At 35.9% G+C, this 17,525-nt stretch overlaps 5 protein-coding genes across 6 annotated transcripts; all 5 read left to right on the forward strand.

Annotated features, from left to right (window-relative positions):
* Positions 1-3: 3 nt before the first annotated feature.
* On the forward strand, positions 4-5,792 carry LOC111200410 (TNF receptor-associated factor homolog 1b). Of its 2 annotated transcripts, none has more exons than XM_022691516.2 (13): positions 4-170; positions 717-925; positions 1,212-1,323; positions 1,432-1,520; positions 1,611-1,679; positions 1,749-1,881; positions 2,032-2,190; positions 2,604-2,952; positions 3,140-3,252; positions 3,347-3,497; positions 3,605-4,071; positions 4,149-4,314; positions 4,400-5,792. In XM_022691516.2, exons 2-13 carry the CDS (start codon positions 742-744, stop codon positions 5,588-5,590), a joined length of 3,183 nt encoding a protein of 1,060 aa, XP_022547237.2. In that variant the 5' UTR covers positions 4-170; positions 717-741; the 3' UTR covers positions 5,591-5,792. The 2 variants fall into 2 exon arrangements, with proteins under 2 accessions (XP_022547237.2, XP_048594315.1); XM_048738358.1 differs by having other exon boundaries at positions 10-170; positions 705-925.
* A 226-nt stretch (positions 5,793-6,018) lies between these two features.
* On the forward strand, positions 6,019-6,949 carry LOC106424287 (acyl-coenzyme A thioesterase 13). Its single transcript, XM_013865034.3, has 3 exons — positions 6,019-6,278; positions 6,362-6,511; positions 6,591-6,949. The coding sequence occupies exons 1-3, from the start codon at positions 6,090-6,092 to the stop codon at positions 6,732-6,734; spliced, it is 483 nt and encodes a 160-aa protein (XP_013720488.2). The 5' UTR covers positions 6,019-6,089; the 3' UTR covers positions 6,735-6,949.
* An 872-nt stretch (positions 6,950-7,821) lies between these two features.
* On the forward strand, positions 7,822-14,039 carry LOC111200648 (calmodulin calcium-dependent NAD kinase). The gene is made up of 7 exons (XM_022691881.2): positions 7,822-8,094; positions 8,737-8,960; positions 9,267-9,331; positions 9,649-9,870; positions 9,989-10,118; positions 13,097-13,558; positions 13,656-14,039. The coding sequence occupies exons 1-7, from the start codon at positions 8,004-8,006 to the stop codon at positions 13,911-13,913; spliced, it is 1,452 nt and encodes a 483-aa protein (XP_022547602.2). The 5' UTR covers positions 7,822-8,003; the 3' UTR covers positions 13,914-14,039.
* A 733-nt stretch (positions 14,040-14,772) lies between these two features.
* Positions 14,773-16,152, forward strand: LOC106424317 (40S ribosomal protein S15-1). The gene is made up of 4 exons (XM_013865067.3): positions 14,773-14,928; positions 15,009-15,157; positions 15,257-15,314; positions 15,755-16,152. Exons 1-4 carry the CDS (start codon positions 14,926-14,928, stop codon positions 16,001-16,003), a joined length of 459 nt encoding a protein of 152 aa, XP_013720521.1. The 5' UTR covers positions 14,773-14,925; the 3' UTR covers positions 16,004-16,152.
* Positions 16,153-16,398: 246 nt separating this feature from the next.
* LOC111200409 (PRA1 family protein D) lies at positions 16,399-17,146 on the forward strand. The gene has a single exon (XM_048738359.1). It carries the CDS (start codon positions 16,511-16,513, stop codon positions 17,045-17,047), a length of 537 nt encoding a protein of 178 aa, XP_048594316.1. The 5' UTR covers positions 16,399-16,510; the 3' UTR covers positions 17,048-17,146.
* The last annotated feature ends 379 nt before the right edge of the window (positions 17,147-17,525 follow it).

The raw sequence follows: 17,525 nt of genomic DNA on the forward strand, positions 1-17,525 counted from the left end.
TTTTTATTTGCTGGAGCTGTTTCGTGCGACATCTCGCTATTTATCTCTCTAATTCATTTTCTTCTTCCGTCGTCATTTTTTCGTTCTCTCGCTCGCTAGAATCTATTGGGAGCTGCTGCCATTCAACGAATAAACCTCTCTCTCTCTGCTCTTTCCTCCACCATCAACAGGTTCGCTTCGATCTACACGATTAACCCGTTTAAGCCCCTTCAATATTTTGTTCTGATTTCGCGATGATAGATAGTAGTCTATGTTTCCTCTCTAATCCGAGAGCCGTTTTTGCTTTCCCCGATCGTTGATTCCATCTTAGGTTTTTATTAGGTTTAATTGAAATTGGGCGCGGGTTTCTATTGGAGATTGTAGCTGATTGAGAAATCAATTGGTCTTCCTCTAATTCTTCCAGCTGATGATGCAACCATCTTATTTTTGCGAGATTGAAATTTATTTAGGGTTTATTATCTGATGTTGGCTCACTGAGAAATGAAATTACGGATTTAGACTTTCACCTTTCTTCGCTGTGTTGATTAAATTGGCACAGTTCGAGAGAGTCAGATCGTTAGAGTATGATTCAGTTGTAAGCTTAGGAAAGAGTCAAGAGGCAGATGAATCATTTGCTTTTGTCAGCTAGTCTTATTCATTAGACTGATAACTTCTAAAATTATGTCTTATTAATTTATATGCTCCATTTTTAATTTTTTTTATAGTTTGAAGGAAGCTTTGAAGAAAAATCTGTACTGGGGAATGACAGAGACTGTTAATGAAGATTCTGGAGTGGGGCGATCAGTAGAGGCGAGTTCTAATGGACACCACAGTCTCTCAGGAGAATCACTCTCACTCTCTAAGTGGCGGTCTTCTGCTCAGGTTGAGAATGGGACGCCTTCCACATCCCTCTCTTACTGGGACACCGATGATGATGAAGACCACGGTAGGTCTTTTTGCAGCAATATCTTTTTTTTCATGAATTATCATCTGGTTTTACACTCTGTAAGACTTGGTTTTGGGTATCTTCAAGATGAATTTCTTCATACTTTGTACAAACTGAAAGTGGTTTGACAGATGTGACTCAATGATGCAGTCCTTGCAGTTGGCTCTCATTTCTAAATTGTTCTTTTCGAAAAGTTTTTATGGCATCTAAAAACCGGCTATTTCCTCTCGTATATTTATGATATTTCTGTGCTTTATTATACTTTTTTTTTGCTTTTTTTTGGCAGGCCTTAAACCCTCTCAGTTATTTGGGAAACACAAATGGAAGATAGAGAAATTCTCAGAAATCAAGAAAAGGGAGCTCCGTAGCAATTATTTTGAAGCTGGCGGCTACAAATGGTACGTAGCATATTTTAATCTTTCTCATTCTTAAATTTTGTCTCACAATAATAAGTTGGGATCTGGTTTTAAGGCTCTGTTTTGTTACCTTTATCTTCAACTTTTCAGGTACATTTTAATTTATCCACAAGGATGTGATGTTTGCAATCATCTCTCCTTGTTTCTCTGTGTTGCAAACCATGATAAACTTCTTCCAGGTTAGTAGTTATGTCCACTGGTCTGCACGGTCCCCTTTCTCTCTTTGGATACCTTGTCATGTAGGTTCTTATGCTGTCTTTTTGGAACAGGCTGGAGTCATTTCGCTCAGTTTACCATAGCTGTGGTGAATAAAGATCCAAAGAAATCCAAATTTTCAGGTGACTTTTTGAGTCTTGATTTGCCTGCCCCCGTTTAAATATGCAGACAACTGAACTCACATCTTGCAGATACGCTTCACCGGTTTTGGAAGAAGGAGCATGATTGGGGATGGAAAAAGTTTATGGAGTCAACTAAGTTACAGGATGGGTTCATAGATGATTCCGACTCTCTTACAATTGAAGCTCAAGTTCAGGTGATCAGGTAAAACAAAGTTGTCTGTGTGTTGTTAGAGCCTGAGTAAAAGATTACCACGACCAATTTTCCATGCTACCATTCACTTACAGCTCCACAAGTTCATATTTTCACTTATTTATGTATTGTGGATAATATTCCTGTAACTGGTCCTTGCAGGGAAAGGGTGGACCGACCTTTTCGCTGCCTTCACTGCGGTTATAGGAGAGAGCTTGTTAGGGTGTATTTGTCAAACGTAGAGCAAAGTTGCCGACGTTTTGTGGAAGAGAAAAGAAGCAAGCTTGGGAGGTTGATAGAGGACAAGGCAAAATGGACGAGGTATTTCACATTGCAACTTATTCCCGTAGCTCTCTAGATTCCGAAAATGTAATCATAGTGCAGTTGCAATTTTCCTTGCTATGTTTAGAATTTTCTTGTTTTCCACCATGCGTTTGGAGTCCAACATAAATTTGCCTTAGTTTTAGAAATAATTTTTTTTATTTTCGTGGTTGTGGCTCTCCACTGTCTCTGATTTACAAGTGATTGTAGCCAAGGAACTTGAGATGGTGGGACGGATAATCCCTTAAAGAGGATGTTAGAAAATTTTCTTAGTTCACACACTTGTTGAAGGCCAGGATTTACACCAATCTAGTAGAGTATTGTTGCCTTACGTTATATTTCTTATGTTATCTTTTTCTTTCAAGTTGAGCAATTTTGCCTAAAAAGGAATCGATTATCATTCTTGGTTGCAGCTTCGGTGTTTTCTGGTTAGGGATGGACCAAAACTCTAGGCATCGGATGTCTAGAGAGAAAATGGATGTAATCCTAAAAGGAATTGTAAAACACTTTTTCATAGAGAAGGAAGTTACATCCACTTTGGTGATGGATTCCTTGTATAGTGGGTTGAAGGCTCTTGAAGGCCAATCTAAGAGCAAGAAAGCTAGGCCAAGATCGTTAGATGCCAAGGAATGCCCAGCTCCGATTGTTAGTGTGGACAAAGATATGTTCGTATTAGTTGATGATGTGCTATTACTCTTAGAGAGAGCTGCTCTAGAACCGTTGCCTCCAAAAGAAAATAAAGCCCCCCAAAACCGTACAAAGGTCGGTTTCATGGGTTGTATATATATATTTTTGGTAGAAATTTCGTTATGCGTGATTGTATCTGCATTCCTTTCATATTTATTTTCATATTTGTTTTTGTCGTCTGTCCATTTTTCTCTTCTTGCATTGTGCACTAGAAAGTTACATGTATTGAGATAAATGTTTTTGTTCTTCAATGCAAATCTAGGATGGCAATGATGGAGAAGAGGTCAGCAATGAAGCCGTTGAGCGTGATGAGAGACATCTAACTGAGTTGGGCAGACGAGCTGTGGAGATATTTGTTCTTACCCATATATTCAAGTAACAATCCATAACTATGTTTCTATACGGTGTTCTATTGTGTTCTTGCTTTATGTTCTTATGTATCGTACTTCAATATCTCTGACAACTGCAGCAGCAAAATCGAGGTTGCATATAAAGAAGCCATTGCGCTAAAAAGGCAGGAAGACTTAATTCGTGAGGAAGAGGAAGAGTGGTTAGCAGAAACCGAACAGAGAGCCAAAAGAGGAGCAGCAGAGAGAGAGAAGAAATCTAAGAAGAAACAGGTGTGATATTATCTGCTGTTCCAAAAACTATTTTGCTCCTTCAGCAATGTTCTATACAGCTTGGTGGATGTTGATGAAAGCTTTCTTTGGTTGTTGGACATTTATAGGCAAAGCAGAAACGGAACAAAAATAAAGGGAAGGACAAAAAGAAGGAAGAAAAGGTGACATTAGCAACACATGGAAAGGATCTCGAGGAAAACCACCATGATGAGGAGGAAAATGATTCTGTTACAGAGAAAGCACAACCCTCAGCTGAAAAGACTGATACTCTTGAAGAAGTGTCCGACATATCTGACTCCGTGGATGGTTCGGCTGACATTCTTCACCCTGATTTAGAAGATGGGGACAGTAGTTCTGTTCATTGGGATGCCGATGCTTTGGAAATTCATCCTCCTCCATCAGAAGGGAGCAGCATTTCCATATCTACACCCAATGGAATTGCGGAAAGAAAGACTCAGTCTACTATGGATGATAGTTCCTCGACTTGTTCTAACGATTCTATCCGGTCAGGTGTTACCAACGGCTCTTACAAAGGGAATATGTTGAATTTCCGAAACCAGAAGTCGCCAAACCAGTAAGTTTGTTTTGACCTTCCCTGGCTTCTTCTGTCTGTTTTGGTTTCTAATGATAAGACACCTTTGTGATTTGCAGAGGTAAGAACCAGCAAGTAAAAATAACATCTGATACCCGCAGTTTAGTGACTGAACCAGATGATGATCAACCAAAGAGTCAGAATTCTTCTTCCGAATCTGACTGGGTTGTTGTCTCCCATATCCAGGAATTAGAGAGCTCTCGGAATCGTAGACCCGTGGAGAAGGTTGGTGGTCACTCATACTTTTAGTGTTCAGAACTTATAGAAGTGAGATTCTCACTGATTGAACTAATGCAAATTCCTTTTTCAGCAACGCAACGTGGCTCAAGTCGTTGTGAACTCGGTTCACATGGATCGACCTGAAAAGAAAAGCGCTGCTGTGCTTTCTTCTCCAAGAACTGCTGCTAAGAATCCTTCATCATTAACTCAGACAAAACTGGAGAAAAGGAGCGTTTCAAACGCAGACGCTGTTCCAAACAAGAAAGTAATGTCAGCTACTGGACCACCTTCATCAAGTCAGGTGTCGCCGGCATCTTCAGATAGTCAGTCGCAAGCTGGTGGTCTCAAAGCTGATATGCAAAAGATCTCTGCTCCAAAACAACCTGCAACAACAACAATTGTAACAAGGCCTTTTAGTGCTCCAATAATCCCTGCGATGCGACCCGCCCCTGTTATCGTCTCCTCCTCGGTTCAACCAACAACATCCCTTCCTCGGTCTGTTAGCTCAGCTGGTCGTCTAGGTCCTGACTCTTCACTACGCAACCAACAATCTTACACTCCTCAATCCTATAAACACGCCATAGTTGGTAACTCTCCTGGTTCGTCATCTAGTTTCAACCACCACCCAAGCTCTCATGGAGTTGTCCCAACCACATTGCCGTCAGCATCTTACACACAAACACCGGCTTATCAGTCGTCAAGCTTCCCTTTCGGTCAGGATGGGTCCTTTCGATCAAGGAGTTTTAATTCTGTAAACATGGGAATGAACAACCGTTACACACCGGCCGTGGCTAGCAACACTTCTCTGAACCACATTGATATCGAGACAGCGCGACAACAAGCACAAAGCTTGATGACCGACGAGTTCCCTCACCTCGACATCATCAACGACCTGCTGGAAGACGAAAACTGCAGCAACACGGTGTTTAATGGAAGCATATTCAATTCACAATCCCAGCTGTTCAACAGTCAATACTCTTACCATGGTGGTGGCAGTGCTGATTTAGGCATCTCAGGTGAGTTATTGTCTAGTGGCAGGTCCAGGAGTTTTGGAGATGAAGGATTCCACTACATGGCACGTGGACCATATGCAGAAGGTTTGATACCGACGCAGTGGCAGATGGCAAACATGGACCTGTCTTTACTTGCTATGAGGAATAGTAACGTGGAAGACACAGCATCATACCATCACACATACAACTTTGGATTGGACTCTACGAATCAGAGTTTTTCTTCAGGGATCAATGGCTACACTGAGTTCAGGCCGTCCAATGGTCACTGAGTGCAGCATCAATCTCTGCCTCTTGTGAGGAAATGAAGATGGATTATAGTTTTTTTTTCAGGTATTTGGGATTTGTAATGATTTTATTTAAAAGAAAAAAGAAATCATGAAATATACAATTTGTGTAAAAAGAGTTGTCTTTGTCTTCCTCTACGTTTCAAATGAATAATCCTTTCCTTTTATATAAAAGATAGATTCCGCATTTCTATAAACAAATATGTTCTTGTAAGTTTATATAAATAACTATAGTTAACCTCTTTTTGTAATAAAAGATGGAACTACAATAGTTAACTTCAGTTGATATAAGTATATAACATATGGTTAATTATCTTGTCTAATTGTATAATGTCTCTGTTGTAATTTTTGTCTAATATTTGCCTAACTACTTGACTAGTTCTTCGTGTGGCCAATCCTTCAAAAGCTGATCAAATAAAAACACTCATTATCGATAATCCTTGGAAAAGCAACGAGAGAAAGGGAAAAAAAAAGGAAAGAAAGCATGAACCTAGGGTCAGTTACACGGTATCTTGAGGGAGAAGTAATCGATGAAGGCGGTAAGGACAAGGAATCAAAAGTTGCGAAATTACCATCCAGATTCATCGAACGATTCGTGCTGAAAGGTATAAAAGTAGATCTCATCGAACCTGGTCGAATCGTATGCTCCATGAAAGTCCAACCTCATCTCCTGGTAAAATATTTATTTTATAATTTTTTTTATAAAAACCTTATTCTTCGATTTAATTTTGGAATATTTTGGTTTGTGGAGGAAAGAACGCAGGAAAATTCTTACACGGAGGAGCAATGGCGACAGTGGTGGATTTGATAGGGACAGCTGCAATTTACACAAACGTAGATTCAGATCAGTCGGAGGGAGTGTCAGTGGAGATCAATGTTTCATACCTTGATGCTGCTTTCCTTGACGTAAGAATATCATATTAATTATTACGTACTTTTTGTGTTGAGAAAGAAAAGAAATTCATATTAGTGATTTTTATTACAGGAAGAGATAGAGATTGAGTCGAGGGCTCTGCGTGTGGGTAAAGCTGTTGCGGTTGCGAGTGTTGAGCTGAGGAGGAAGAAGAATGGCAAGATGATTGCTCAAGGTCGCCATACTAAGTACCTTGCTCCCCGTCCTAAGCTTTGAATGAATCTTTGTTTCTTTACTATTTATCTATTTCTCTACCCTCGAGCAAATAAGAATCGGTTAATTTGTTTTTATCTGATCATATGAGTTTGCGTGAATCAGATACTTAATAATAATGCTATAATAAATCCCAAGTGATCTACGATATTGTAACGACGATCTTTGTGGCAACTTAGAATTTGATTAATGTTCATCTCTGTTTTAGTTTCGCATCATCATGATTCCAGTGCTTTGAAACAGCAGATGTTACTTTATGTTTTAGCCTCTGCCTACGATTGTTTTTGCGTTGGGCCATGTAATGCAAAATGAACACTTTGATTTGTCATGATAATATAGCTAAGCAAGCTTGGAGAGACTAATGAAACATCCAGCTTCCTTACTAGCTATAGTCTTTAAAACTAAATATTTCAACAAAAAAGCAAAACCATATATTGGACGCTAGAAGAAGCTGACCAAATCTCTACAATTATCCTCCAAAGCTTGCCGGTGTTTAAAGAAGGGTATCGTTGGGTTGTTTAATTAGAAATAAACGGGGATATGCTATCACATTCTCAAGACGCAGCATCATCTCTTCTATCAGACCAAGGTTCTTAAAAGTATCAAAAAAAGTTATTTGTGAATCTCAAAATTTTAGGTTCTCTTTAATAACTCAAATGAAATCTTAATTAAATAATCAGAATGGTGATACTCTAAGACGACCGGAATCTTATATATTTTAAAACTGTTGAATCTGTATATATGTATATAAAATGCACTACATCACGCATGATGCAATTTTGATCACATAATAATAATAATTGAGTACTATTACTGCGTACTCCTATATAATAATGAGCGTTGAAAACCCAAAGTTTGCATTATTAAGAGAAATTCACCAAGAACACATAGATGAGAAGTAAAATAATAGTATAATACTAGTAGATATTTGGTCAAAAAATAATAATAATAAGAGTAGATATCAGTGATCATGCTGCTGCTTCCCGTCACAATCTTCGTGCCAAGTACACATTTTTAATTCAAAAAGTGATTAAACCTCCTACAGGTAAATAACATGTTTGATGAATAATAAAATAATATTTTGTTCTTTTGATTTTATCTCTCTGGTTGGTTTTGTTTGCTATAGAAGGAACGCCAGATGAGTTAAATGGTGGATGCAAATCACTTAATCTCACTCATCTCCTCCTCGCTTCTCTTGGTGGTCTTGTCGCTGCTGCTGCTTTTGCCAGAGAATCATTCCATCGCCGCAGGAAAGCTCATCAAGGTGATTCCATGGGGAACAAAGATCAGAAGATAGCCCCTTTGATTGAGAGGAAAGATTCAGGTCGACGATCAAACCTCGAGAGATTCCCCCACTATGTTGGTACGTTTTCTTGCTTCTCCAACACATTGTAACAACGAACTTTCGCTAATATCTAACCCAAAACAAAAGTTGCTAATACTTCTAAGTAGGAAGAAAGAAAAAGAATCACTATTGACCAAATTAATTATATTAATAGGACAGTTATATTGATAATTTGATACTGCCTCAAAAGCCTATAATCACATGATCTCATTGATTAATTAAAACTATAGAATATATATAGTTATAGTGAAGACTTTTTATACACAAACCTGTCATAATAAGGGATTATCTGCAGAAGTCTATAAACTTATGGTGATGGAGGCTTTAATAGACTATATGCATGTACTACTTTATCACCGAAGCTTGTAATCACATGATATCATTGATTGCATTCTTCCAAATTCTTGCATAAAGTTCTAGTGGAGATTTTATATATACCTGACATTATAAGGGCTTATCTACAAAAGTCTATATAGCTTATGGTGATGGAGGCTTTAATAGACTACATACATGATAAATGATACATGTACCAATTTTACGGGGGACCTCTGTAAAATTTCATTATCTTATGTAGACATTTATATTTCTCTTTTTTTACAACAATAATTGCTTGACAAGTATTATTGATTCAATATTAACATATTATATCCAAAAATACAGCAAGACAGCTTGGATTTGAGGATCCAAATGAATGCCCACAACTATGCAAACTGGCAGATGCATATTTGGTGAAAACAAAGGGATATGATGAAAATGTGTATGAATATTTGGTGAATGAAGCTGAGCCTGACTCTCTCTATGTTCATCTCCTTGAAGAATTCGAAAGATGCATTCTCACGTATTTTGCTTTCAATTGGACTCAATCTTCCAACCTCATCTCTCAGGTACTTAATTTCGTTTCTGTACATAAAAAATCAACATGTTTTATATTTTGACAACTACATGAAGTGTTTTTAGCACAAAAATACTGATTGGAGTGTATTTTGTAGTTTGTTTTGAGTCTTTAAAGTTGTTTTATGATATCATTAGTTTTTTTTTTCAAATATATATTAAACATTCCATTTTTTTTAGAAAAAGAAACATTCAACTTTTCCGCTGGGTGGAGTAGGCTAATAATGCGTATGAATTAAAAATATATATAATATAATAATGCGTATGAATAATAAAATATTTGTTTCTCCATACGACAGGTTTTAAGCGACGAATCGGATCAGAAAGCACCAAAACTCAAGGACTTTGTGATGGCAGCGACAAGGTTGTGATTGAATTGTTCCATATCCAATAATTCTATATGATCTCACACAAGGACACAACTATCATATATATATATATAATATAAATACATTAGTTGATAAATGCATATAAAATAGTATATGAATTGCGTAATCATCGTCGCCGTGCTAATGACTCCAACTTAATTATCTACTTTAAATATACTATTCATTAACATTAAAAATATTGTAAAACTAAGTGGACCATGTCAACAATCGTATATCCAATTGATTTTATACTTTTTTTTTTTTTTTTTGTTCAAATCCAATTGATTTTATACATTTGTTTAATATAATGCAGAAAACAAAGGTTCGAGAGAGTAACAAAAGACCTGAAGGTGACAAGGGTTTTCTCGACATTAGTCGAAGAGATGAAAGTCATCAACGTCGGCAGCAGCGGTGAGTCGCACTGTACTGAAGTAATGTCTCCGGTGGCTCATAACAAACGCAGTCCGGTCCTCCTCCTTATGGGCGGCGGAATGGGCGCCGGAAAGAGCACCGTCCTCAAAGATATCCTCCACGAGTAAAGTTTTAATTATATATATTATATACAAAATATGCATGCTTGCATTTTATGTGATATGCTTATATGCATGTAGTTATAAAGCCAATTAAATTACCAAAAATATATATTTTGGCAGGCCATTTTGGTCTGAGGCAGGGGACGATGCAGTGTTGATAGAAGCAGATGCGTTTAAGGAGACGGATGTTATATATAGAGCTCTTAGTTCTAGAGGTCACCACGACGATATGCTTCAAACTGCTGAATTGGTACGTTCATTATTTTTAAATCCTTAGTTTTATGACAAATGGACTACATTTAAAATGGTTGTTCCTAATTAACATAATACTAGATTTTGACCCGCGCTTAAAAGCGCGGGTTTATTTTCAAAATTAAAAAAATATTTTAAATTAATTTCTATATAAAATAGTGTATAGGTCTAGGCACATTTATATGGAACCGTGAACCAAACCACATCAAACTCGAATACACGAAATCAGAATTGAAATGCATTTCATAAATAAATAATCATATCCTATATCTATGGAGCCAAAAATCTAAAACTGAACTGAAAACCAAATAGGTACATGAATTTTTAAATACAAAGTATATACCTAAAATTAATAATGTTATGTAGTTTCCAAATAACCAAATATCCTCAAACTACTATTTACAAACCAACTTACACGAAAAATTGAATTATTCGAAAAAACTGAATTATCTGATATTTAAACTGAAAACCCCAAATGATCCAATATTTTATCTATAAATCAGAAATTACCTGAAAAAACAGAACTGAAGCAGAACTGAATTGGATCCACATTTTTTGGGATATTAGTCGGTTCCTAAGTTTATTACCAAACCGAACCAAAACCTCAATAACCCAACAGAATTAAACCAAACCAAATTTTGTAAATACATGAATGGCTCCTAAATTTCTAGAACCAAAACACTAAAAACCCAAATACCCGAACCGAAGCCGACTGTTGGGGATTGATAGTGTATCTACATTTAAATGGTGCGAAGAAAGCATTATGTTTTTACAAATTATTTAACTCTTTTTATTGGGGGTACACATATAATAAACAGACAAATTGAAATATATCGAGTGTTTTATATCTGATCCAGATCTACAGTTGAACCGATAAACCCTTGATGTATATAATATGGACTGACTTATGTTTTTCATGTAGCATTCTATCAAAGGTTCTTACCAACTGATATGTTTCCACAAAATTCAGATTTAAAGAAAAAATGTTAATTAAAAATCAGATAAATAAAAAAAAATTGTTAATTAACATATGAACCGACACCGATTACCCTCTGGTAAAACCCATAAAAACCTGATAACACTTTTTTTTAAAAATCATTAAACTTCTCGTATTCTTTGGTAATGCATAAAACTAAATAAACTATTTGATTTGTCCTTATAAAATCCCGGAAATATCTGATAACACTTTTTTAAGAAATTGATTAACTTCTCATGTTTTATAACAATACATAAAACTAAATAAACTATTTGATTTGTCATATAAAGTAAATGTATATGAAATGAGATTATAGTTTAAAAATATATGAAATAAAGTTTAGGATATATGGTTTAGAATTTTATGGAAATATAGTTTAGGGTATAGGGTTTGATTTATACTGAAAATATGATAAAAATCTCTAGAAAATATGTATTTGAAAAAATACATAGATTCAAGAAAATACATGAAAATGGTGAGAGTTAAGTATATATTATATGGTTCATTTTATAGGGATTTAGTTTGTATTGAAAATATACATAATACCTTGAATATATTTTGTAAGTTCATACATAGATTTTAAAAAAATACATGGATAACATACCCACTAATTTAATCACGACCAGTACCATTTTGATTTTTTCTGTTTGGTTATTTATATAAGGTTGAAAATATGTACATTGCATATTATTATTTGTTTTGACTTTTTCTTCGCTTAATGAAGTGAATAATAATGTATTCAAAATATTAATGTGTAAAAGGCTATGTTAGATGCAAATATATCGGTGATATAATGATGATAGGCAGTTGGGTTGTTCCCTATTAATAATACTGATAGTTTTGATTAATTAATGTAAGTATAAAATAAGACATATTAATTTTCTAGTGAATAGGTCTAACAACCTTGTTTAAGTAGATTTTTTAAGACTCCTTCCCTTTTAATAGTATAGATAAAACAAAGTATACTAGAGTTTGACCCGTGCGTCCGCACGGGTTTCGATTTTTACTATTTTTGTATAAATTATTTAATCATATTTTAAACATATAGATTATTTAAATAATTTTAGGTTCGTGCAAAACTATCGAGGCTTTGAAGGATTATGCTCGAACTTCGTCTGAAAATTTAGAATATCCGAATAAAATTTAAAAAACTCAAAACCCTATTTATTAAACAAACTGACTCGTACTTGAATGGGTATGTTGTGTATATGTTGCAATTCATTGTTTAGAATGGCCAATTGCATTAGTAGTTTGTTAATACATATATAATATATATATATATATATATATATATACATTGTAAAAATAGCTATCTACAATAATGGAAATAAAATTATAGAAAAAATTGTAATTTACATATATATTGATATAAATATACACTTTATATATATAATCAGTTTAGAGCTTCCATAAACCTATATTAAAATAGAGTGTTCTTATTATTTGTAAATATATAAATTAAAACAAAAAATAATTTTTAATTTATAGTCCCTCCGTTTCAATTTATATGGTTTTTAGGCATTAAAATATTAAAAGATCAAATTTGTATGATAATTTCTAGGTGAATAAATGGGCCATTAATGTAATGGAGTATAAATTAAAAATAGTCAATTAACATAAATTAACAGATTAGATGGTTAAAATCTTTTATAAGTAAATAAGTGGATCTATCTAATAAACTCAAAATTAGGTTGTTATCATTTTTCAATTATTTTGATATACATTCTCTTATTGCTAAAGGATTAAAAATAGTATATTCGTTTTTTATGTAAGTGAAACTTGATCTGCAAGAGATATTGTATGTCATTTATGGGAACCGAACCTTTAGGCAACAACATATATGCAAGAGATATTCTTTTAGTCCGTAAATTAAGTATAGATGATTTACTAATATTCTAAAATTTCTATATTAAAGTTCAGTGGCAATTTCTAGTAATTAATTAGGAAATGTTAGGGTTAATTTTTAAGTGTACTTCAGTTTTAATAGATTAGATATATAGGTTCACCAATCATCTACCGATGCTGCATCATCATTACTAGTAACAGCATTAAACGAAGGACGTGATGTGATAATGGATGGAACCTTATCATGGGAGCCATTCGTGGAACAAATGATCACAATGGCTAGGAACGTCCACAAACATAGATATAGAATGGGCGCAGGCTACAAGGTGAACGAAGACGGTACAACGACCGAAGAATATTGGAGGAAAGAAGAAACAGAACCAAATGGGAAACAACAAAACTTGAAACCATATAGGATCGAGCTGGTCGGTGTGGTTTGTGATGCTTATCTGGCAGTAGCACGAGGCATACGGAGAGCTCTAATGGTGAAGAGAGCAGTGAGGGTGAAATCTCAGCTAAAATCACACAAGAGTTTTGCTAATGCGTTCCCAAAGTACTGTGAGCTTGTCGATAACGCTAGGCTTTACTGCACCAACGCTGTTGGTGGCCCTCCAAGGGTAATAAAGTTAAAAGTCAATATCAATATAACGTCACTGTTCTATACATATACTAACATGTAACATGTTTTTCTCCTTGATTGGTTCGTTGGAGCAGCTTATAGCGTGGAAAGCTGGAAATAGTAGGCTTTTGGTGGATCCAGAAGACATCGCGTGTTTAAAACGGGTCAGCAATCTTAATCCAGATGCAGAATCCATTTACGAGCTTTACTCGGATACAAACCTGTTAAGCCAGCCAGGTTCAGTTTGGACGGAAATTGTTATAGTCCCATCAAGGCCTGAGGTCCAGAGAAAACTTAATGATACCATCAAGAAAATCGAAAAGACCCAAGCAAAATGTGTTACTGTTAACTAGTTGTCTTTTGCTGTGTCTTTTTTTTAATTTTTATTTGTTTTGAACTTCTGTTTTGATTTGTTTTCCTCCGATTTTCTAGTATTGTTGTACTAGTTTAAATAAGAATAAAATTATTAATTTTTTTTTTAATTCACTTTTCTACTGCTTAAATATATATATATGAATATGATTTTATAAAGTTGATTACTAACATAACTGAGAACTCATAACTGAGAACATTATGTATATTACAAGATATGACTTCCTCATAATGTGTTTACAACAAGTGACAAAAAAAAATTTCCACCAAAATCAAGATTAAATGGAGATCACAATTTATCTTCAAAGTATTGAAGATATGATTTTTCTCATATGTTTACAATTTGTAACTACACTAAAGATATCTTAATAATTCACTAAATATGAAACTATAATTCAATTCGTTTCATGTTATTCTCGGAAGCTCATAATCATGTATCATCATCACTTATGACCGAATCCATCGTCTGAAGGTTTTAATTTATGTCTACTCAAACGTTCGATCCCTGGCGATTCTATCTGACTCCTTATCACTTATCAATGTGTTGAGAAAATGAAAGAGTTAATATAAACTCTTCGATATATTTGATTCACTTTATATCTTTATTTGATGCTATTTTCTAATTTTCATTTCTCAAAATTTTAATTTTGAGACTGATTTAGTGGTAAAATCAGTCCTTGCATTGTCTGTAGCAAATTCCAGTTTGGAAGAGTAACCTCTAAATAATGAAATGTTAGTTTGATCCAAAAAAAAAAATTACAGAAGGGGTTGTGTTAGTTAACAAAAAGAAAGTGCGTGCTGTTATGAAAATAAAGCGAATTTAGAGACACTAAATAATAAATAAGAATATAGGGTTCTCAAGTGTTCCCCCATATATAATTTGTAGCGCCGAACCAAAACCTCTCTCTTCCGCAAAGACCTGTCGCAGACAACCAGTCTCTCAAGCTTCTCTAACCGTCCTAGGGTTTTTATCCTTTTTGCTGAGATCTAATCATGGTGAGAGTTCTCAACCTCTGAATCTTCTTTTCTCATTTCGTTTGTCTGATACTGATGGTTTGGTTAAATACTATCTGTAGGCGGATGTTGAACCAGAGGTTGCTGCAGCAGGAGTCCCGAAGAAGAGGACGTTCAAGAAGTTTGCCTTCAAAGGTGTTGATCTCGATGCTCTTCTCGATATGTCTACTGATGACCTTGTCAAGCTCTTCCCTTCTCGTATTCGCAGAAGGTAAAGACAATAAAAATGATTTCACACTGTAGATTATGTTCTGTAATGGATGATTTATGTTTTTTTTCTGACATATCTCTCTGTCTGAAATTGGTTTAGGTTCTCTAGAGGTTTGACCAGGAAGCCAATGGCTCTGATTAAGAAGCTGCGTAAGGCGGTAAGCATTTCATTTCGCTTTAAACTCTGAGTACTCTCTTTCTTACTGTTGTAGTGAAACGGGCTTGATTGTCGGAATATAAATCAGTTATGTCTTTCAGATCCAAGAATGTCTGTCTTTGTGTTCCGTCTCGTTTTTTTTTTATTTGTTGCAATCTATAGTTTGTGGCTTGAACGTGAAAATTTTCTGTATATTTACAACAGTTTTTATGTCAATTAATCCGTATCATAGAGATGTTTGAGTTGCTGAATCTATCTACCTGCTATATATAATAGCCTTGTTTATCTACTTATGATTGTTACATTTTTTCTTATTACTGGAAACTATTGCTATGATCAACATATCTTTAGTCTGCCATTTAATACTTATCATGTTTACTTAAGAACAGTAATTTGCCTTAATCACAATTAAGTGTTTGATGCTTTTTGGTTAATAATTAGAAAAGGGAGGCACCACAAGGTGAGAAGCCAGAACCAGTGAGAACCCACCTCAGGAACATGATCATTGTCCCAGAGATGATCGGAAGCATCATTGGAGTGTACAACGGAAAGACCTTTAACCAGGTCGAGATCAAGCCCGAGATGATTGGTCACTACTTGGCTGAGTTCTCCATCTCGTACAAGCCGGTTAAGCACGGTAGGCCTGGTGTTGGTGCTACCCACTCCTCCCGTTTCATTCCCCTCAAGTAGAAGAGCTTGTTGTTATACTTTGGAAATGTGTTCCATCTTTGTTGTTGTTTTATGATGAAACTTCTTTAGATATTTTCTCAACTCTAGCTCATGCGTTTTCATGTGGCCAGGATCTTAAAATCAAATGTTATTGAGTTTCGTTTTGTTCATTACCTGCCTTATAATTTATGTCAATTTTCATTAGCATTTGATTAATTTACACTTGTAGCTTGGTTGGTTCTAAATTAAAATTGTTACTCGGTCTATTTACACAGTATCAAGCATCATAAACTACACTGCAACTCAGACCATATGATATTTAGTCAATATTTTCTTGCGAGTTTTGACGGTCTTAAAATTAATGTGATGAAAAAGATGTCTCTATATCAAAAAGATGGGCTTCTAGTGATTGGGCTTGGGCCTTTTCAGTTGTAAAAAAGTTTTCTTCTCTTCGTTCTCTCTCTCTCTCTCTCTCTATCTTGAGGATTTGTAGGGTTTCTGAGATTCGAAGAGAGATAACAAACAACAATGGCGAATCAAGTGATCTCTGGAATCAAGGAAACGGTTCAATCGATCAACGGCGCGGCTCGTCCATGGGGCGACTTCCTCGATCTCTCCGCTTTCAGCTTCCCTTCCTCCTTCTCCGACGCCACGACTCGCCTCACTCAGAACCTCACTCATTTCCGCATCAACTACACCATCATCCTCTCCCTCCTCCTCGCTCTAACCTTGATCACACGCCCAATCGCCATCCTCGCTTTCGTCGCCGTCGGCTTAGCTTGGTTCTTCCTCTATTTCGCTCGCGAGGAGGCGCTCACCGTCTTCGGATTTACCGTTGACGACGGCGTCGTCGCGGTGCTTCTCATCGGTCTTACGATCGCAGCGCTAGTTACCACTGGAGTTTGGCTTAGTGCTCTCACCACCGTTGGATTCGGAGCTCTGGTTTTGATCCTACACGCGGCGCTGAGAGGAACGGAGGATCTTGTGACGGATGATCTGGAATCGCCTTACGGACCAATGCTCTCTACCGCCGGCGGAGATAACGGTGATTACAGTGGGATTTGAGCTGCATTTGGTGCTTGTAACTAAACTCTGATTGTTTTCTTTGTGTTCATTATTAGACATTGTGCAAGACGTTAAGGAATCAAATGAAAGTTTATACGATCCGGTTTAGTTAGTATGAGCTGTCTATTAGGTGATTAGCTAAACCGTAATTAACCTGACACACTTAGATATTAAGCTGATATATGCAATAGTTATGTTCTATGGCGTCTCCTAATTGATCCGATCCTCACTCTACTACATTGCAAGTAGCTTATCTTTTGTAACCATTCTAAACTGTGAGTTATCCACTTCAAGCCTGATGTCATTGCAGCATATGTTGTTCTGACATTACACATCAATCCAGGGAGTGTAACCGGAAAAAGCCTATATAGTCAAGGGAGCAGTAACAGAGTTACCGATGAAGAACGAAACCTCTTTAGTTGACCTCATCTTTTCCTTTTGGGCTTCAGATTTGGGTTCATTTCCCAATCTGTAGATG

Source organism: Brassica napus, chromosome A8 (assembly GCF_020379485.1).
Source record: "Brassica napus cultivar Da-Ae chromosome A8, Da-Ae, whole genome shotgun sequence".
NCBI lineage: Eukaryota > Viridiplantae > Streptophyta > Magnoliopsida > Brassicales > Brassicaceae > Brassica > Brassica napus.

Excerpts from the sequence above, each read along its gene's own strand:
- LOC111200410 (XM_022691516.2), top strand. The coding sequence starts at position 742 with ATGACAGAGACTGTTAATGAAGATTCTGGAGTGGGGCGATCAGTAGAG. Across the intron at positions 1,521-1,610 it reads CCATGATAAACTTCTTCCAG|GCTGGAGTCATTTCGCTCAG; the intron begins GTTAGTAGTTAT and ends TTTTTGGAACAG. Across the intron at positions 4,072-4,148 it reads AACCAGAAGTCGCCAAACCA|AGGTAAGAACCAGCAAGTAA; the intron begins GTAAGTTTGTTT and ends TGTGATTTGCAG.
- LOC106424287 (XM_013865034.3), top strand. The coding sequence starts at position 6,090 with ATGAACCTAGGGTCAGTTACACGGTATCTTGAGGGAGAAGTAATCGAT. Across the intron at positions 6,279-6,361 it reads AAGTCCAACCTCATCTCCTG|AACGCAGGAAAATTCTTACA; the intron begins GTAAAATATTTA and ends TGTGGAGGAAAG. Across the intron at positions 6,512-6,590 it reads TTGATGCTGCTTTCCTTGAC|GAAGAGATAGAGATTGAGTC; the intron begins GTAAGAATATCA and ends TTTTTATTACAG.
- LOC111200648 (XM_022691881.2), top strand. The coding sequence starts at position 8,004 with ATGGGGAACAAAGATCAGAAGATAGCCCCTTTGATTGAGAGGAAAGAT. Across the intron at positions 8,095-8,736 it reads GAGATTCCCCCACTATGTTG|CAAGACAGCTTGGATTTGAG; the intron begins GTACGTTTTCTT and ends CCAAAAATACAG. Across the intron at positions 13,559-13,655 it reads CTGTTGGTGGCCCTCCAAGG|CTTATAGCGTGGAAAGCTGG; the intron begins GTAATAAAGTTA and ends TCGTTGGAGCAG.
- LOC106424317 (XM_013865067.3), top strand. Across the intron at positions 15,158-15,256 it reads CCTTCTCGTATTCGCAGAAG|GTTCTCTAGAGGTTTGACCA; the intron begins GTAAAGACAATA and ends AAATTGGTTTAG. Across the intron at positions 15,315-15,754 it reads TTAAGAAGCTGCGTAAGGCG|AAAAGGGAGGCACCACAAGG; the intron begins GTAAGCATTTCA and ends GTTAATAATTAG.
- LOC111200409 (XM_048738359.1), top strand. The coding sequence starts at position 16,511 with ATGGCGAATCAAGTGATCTCTGGAATCAAGGAAACGGTTCAATCGATC.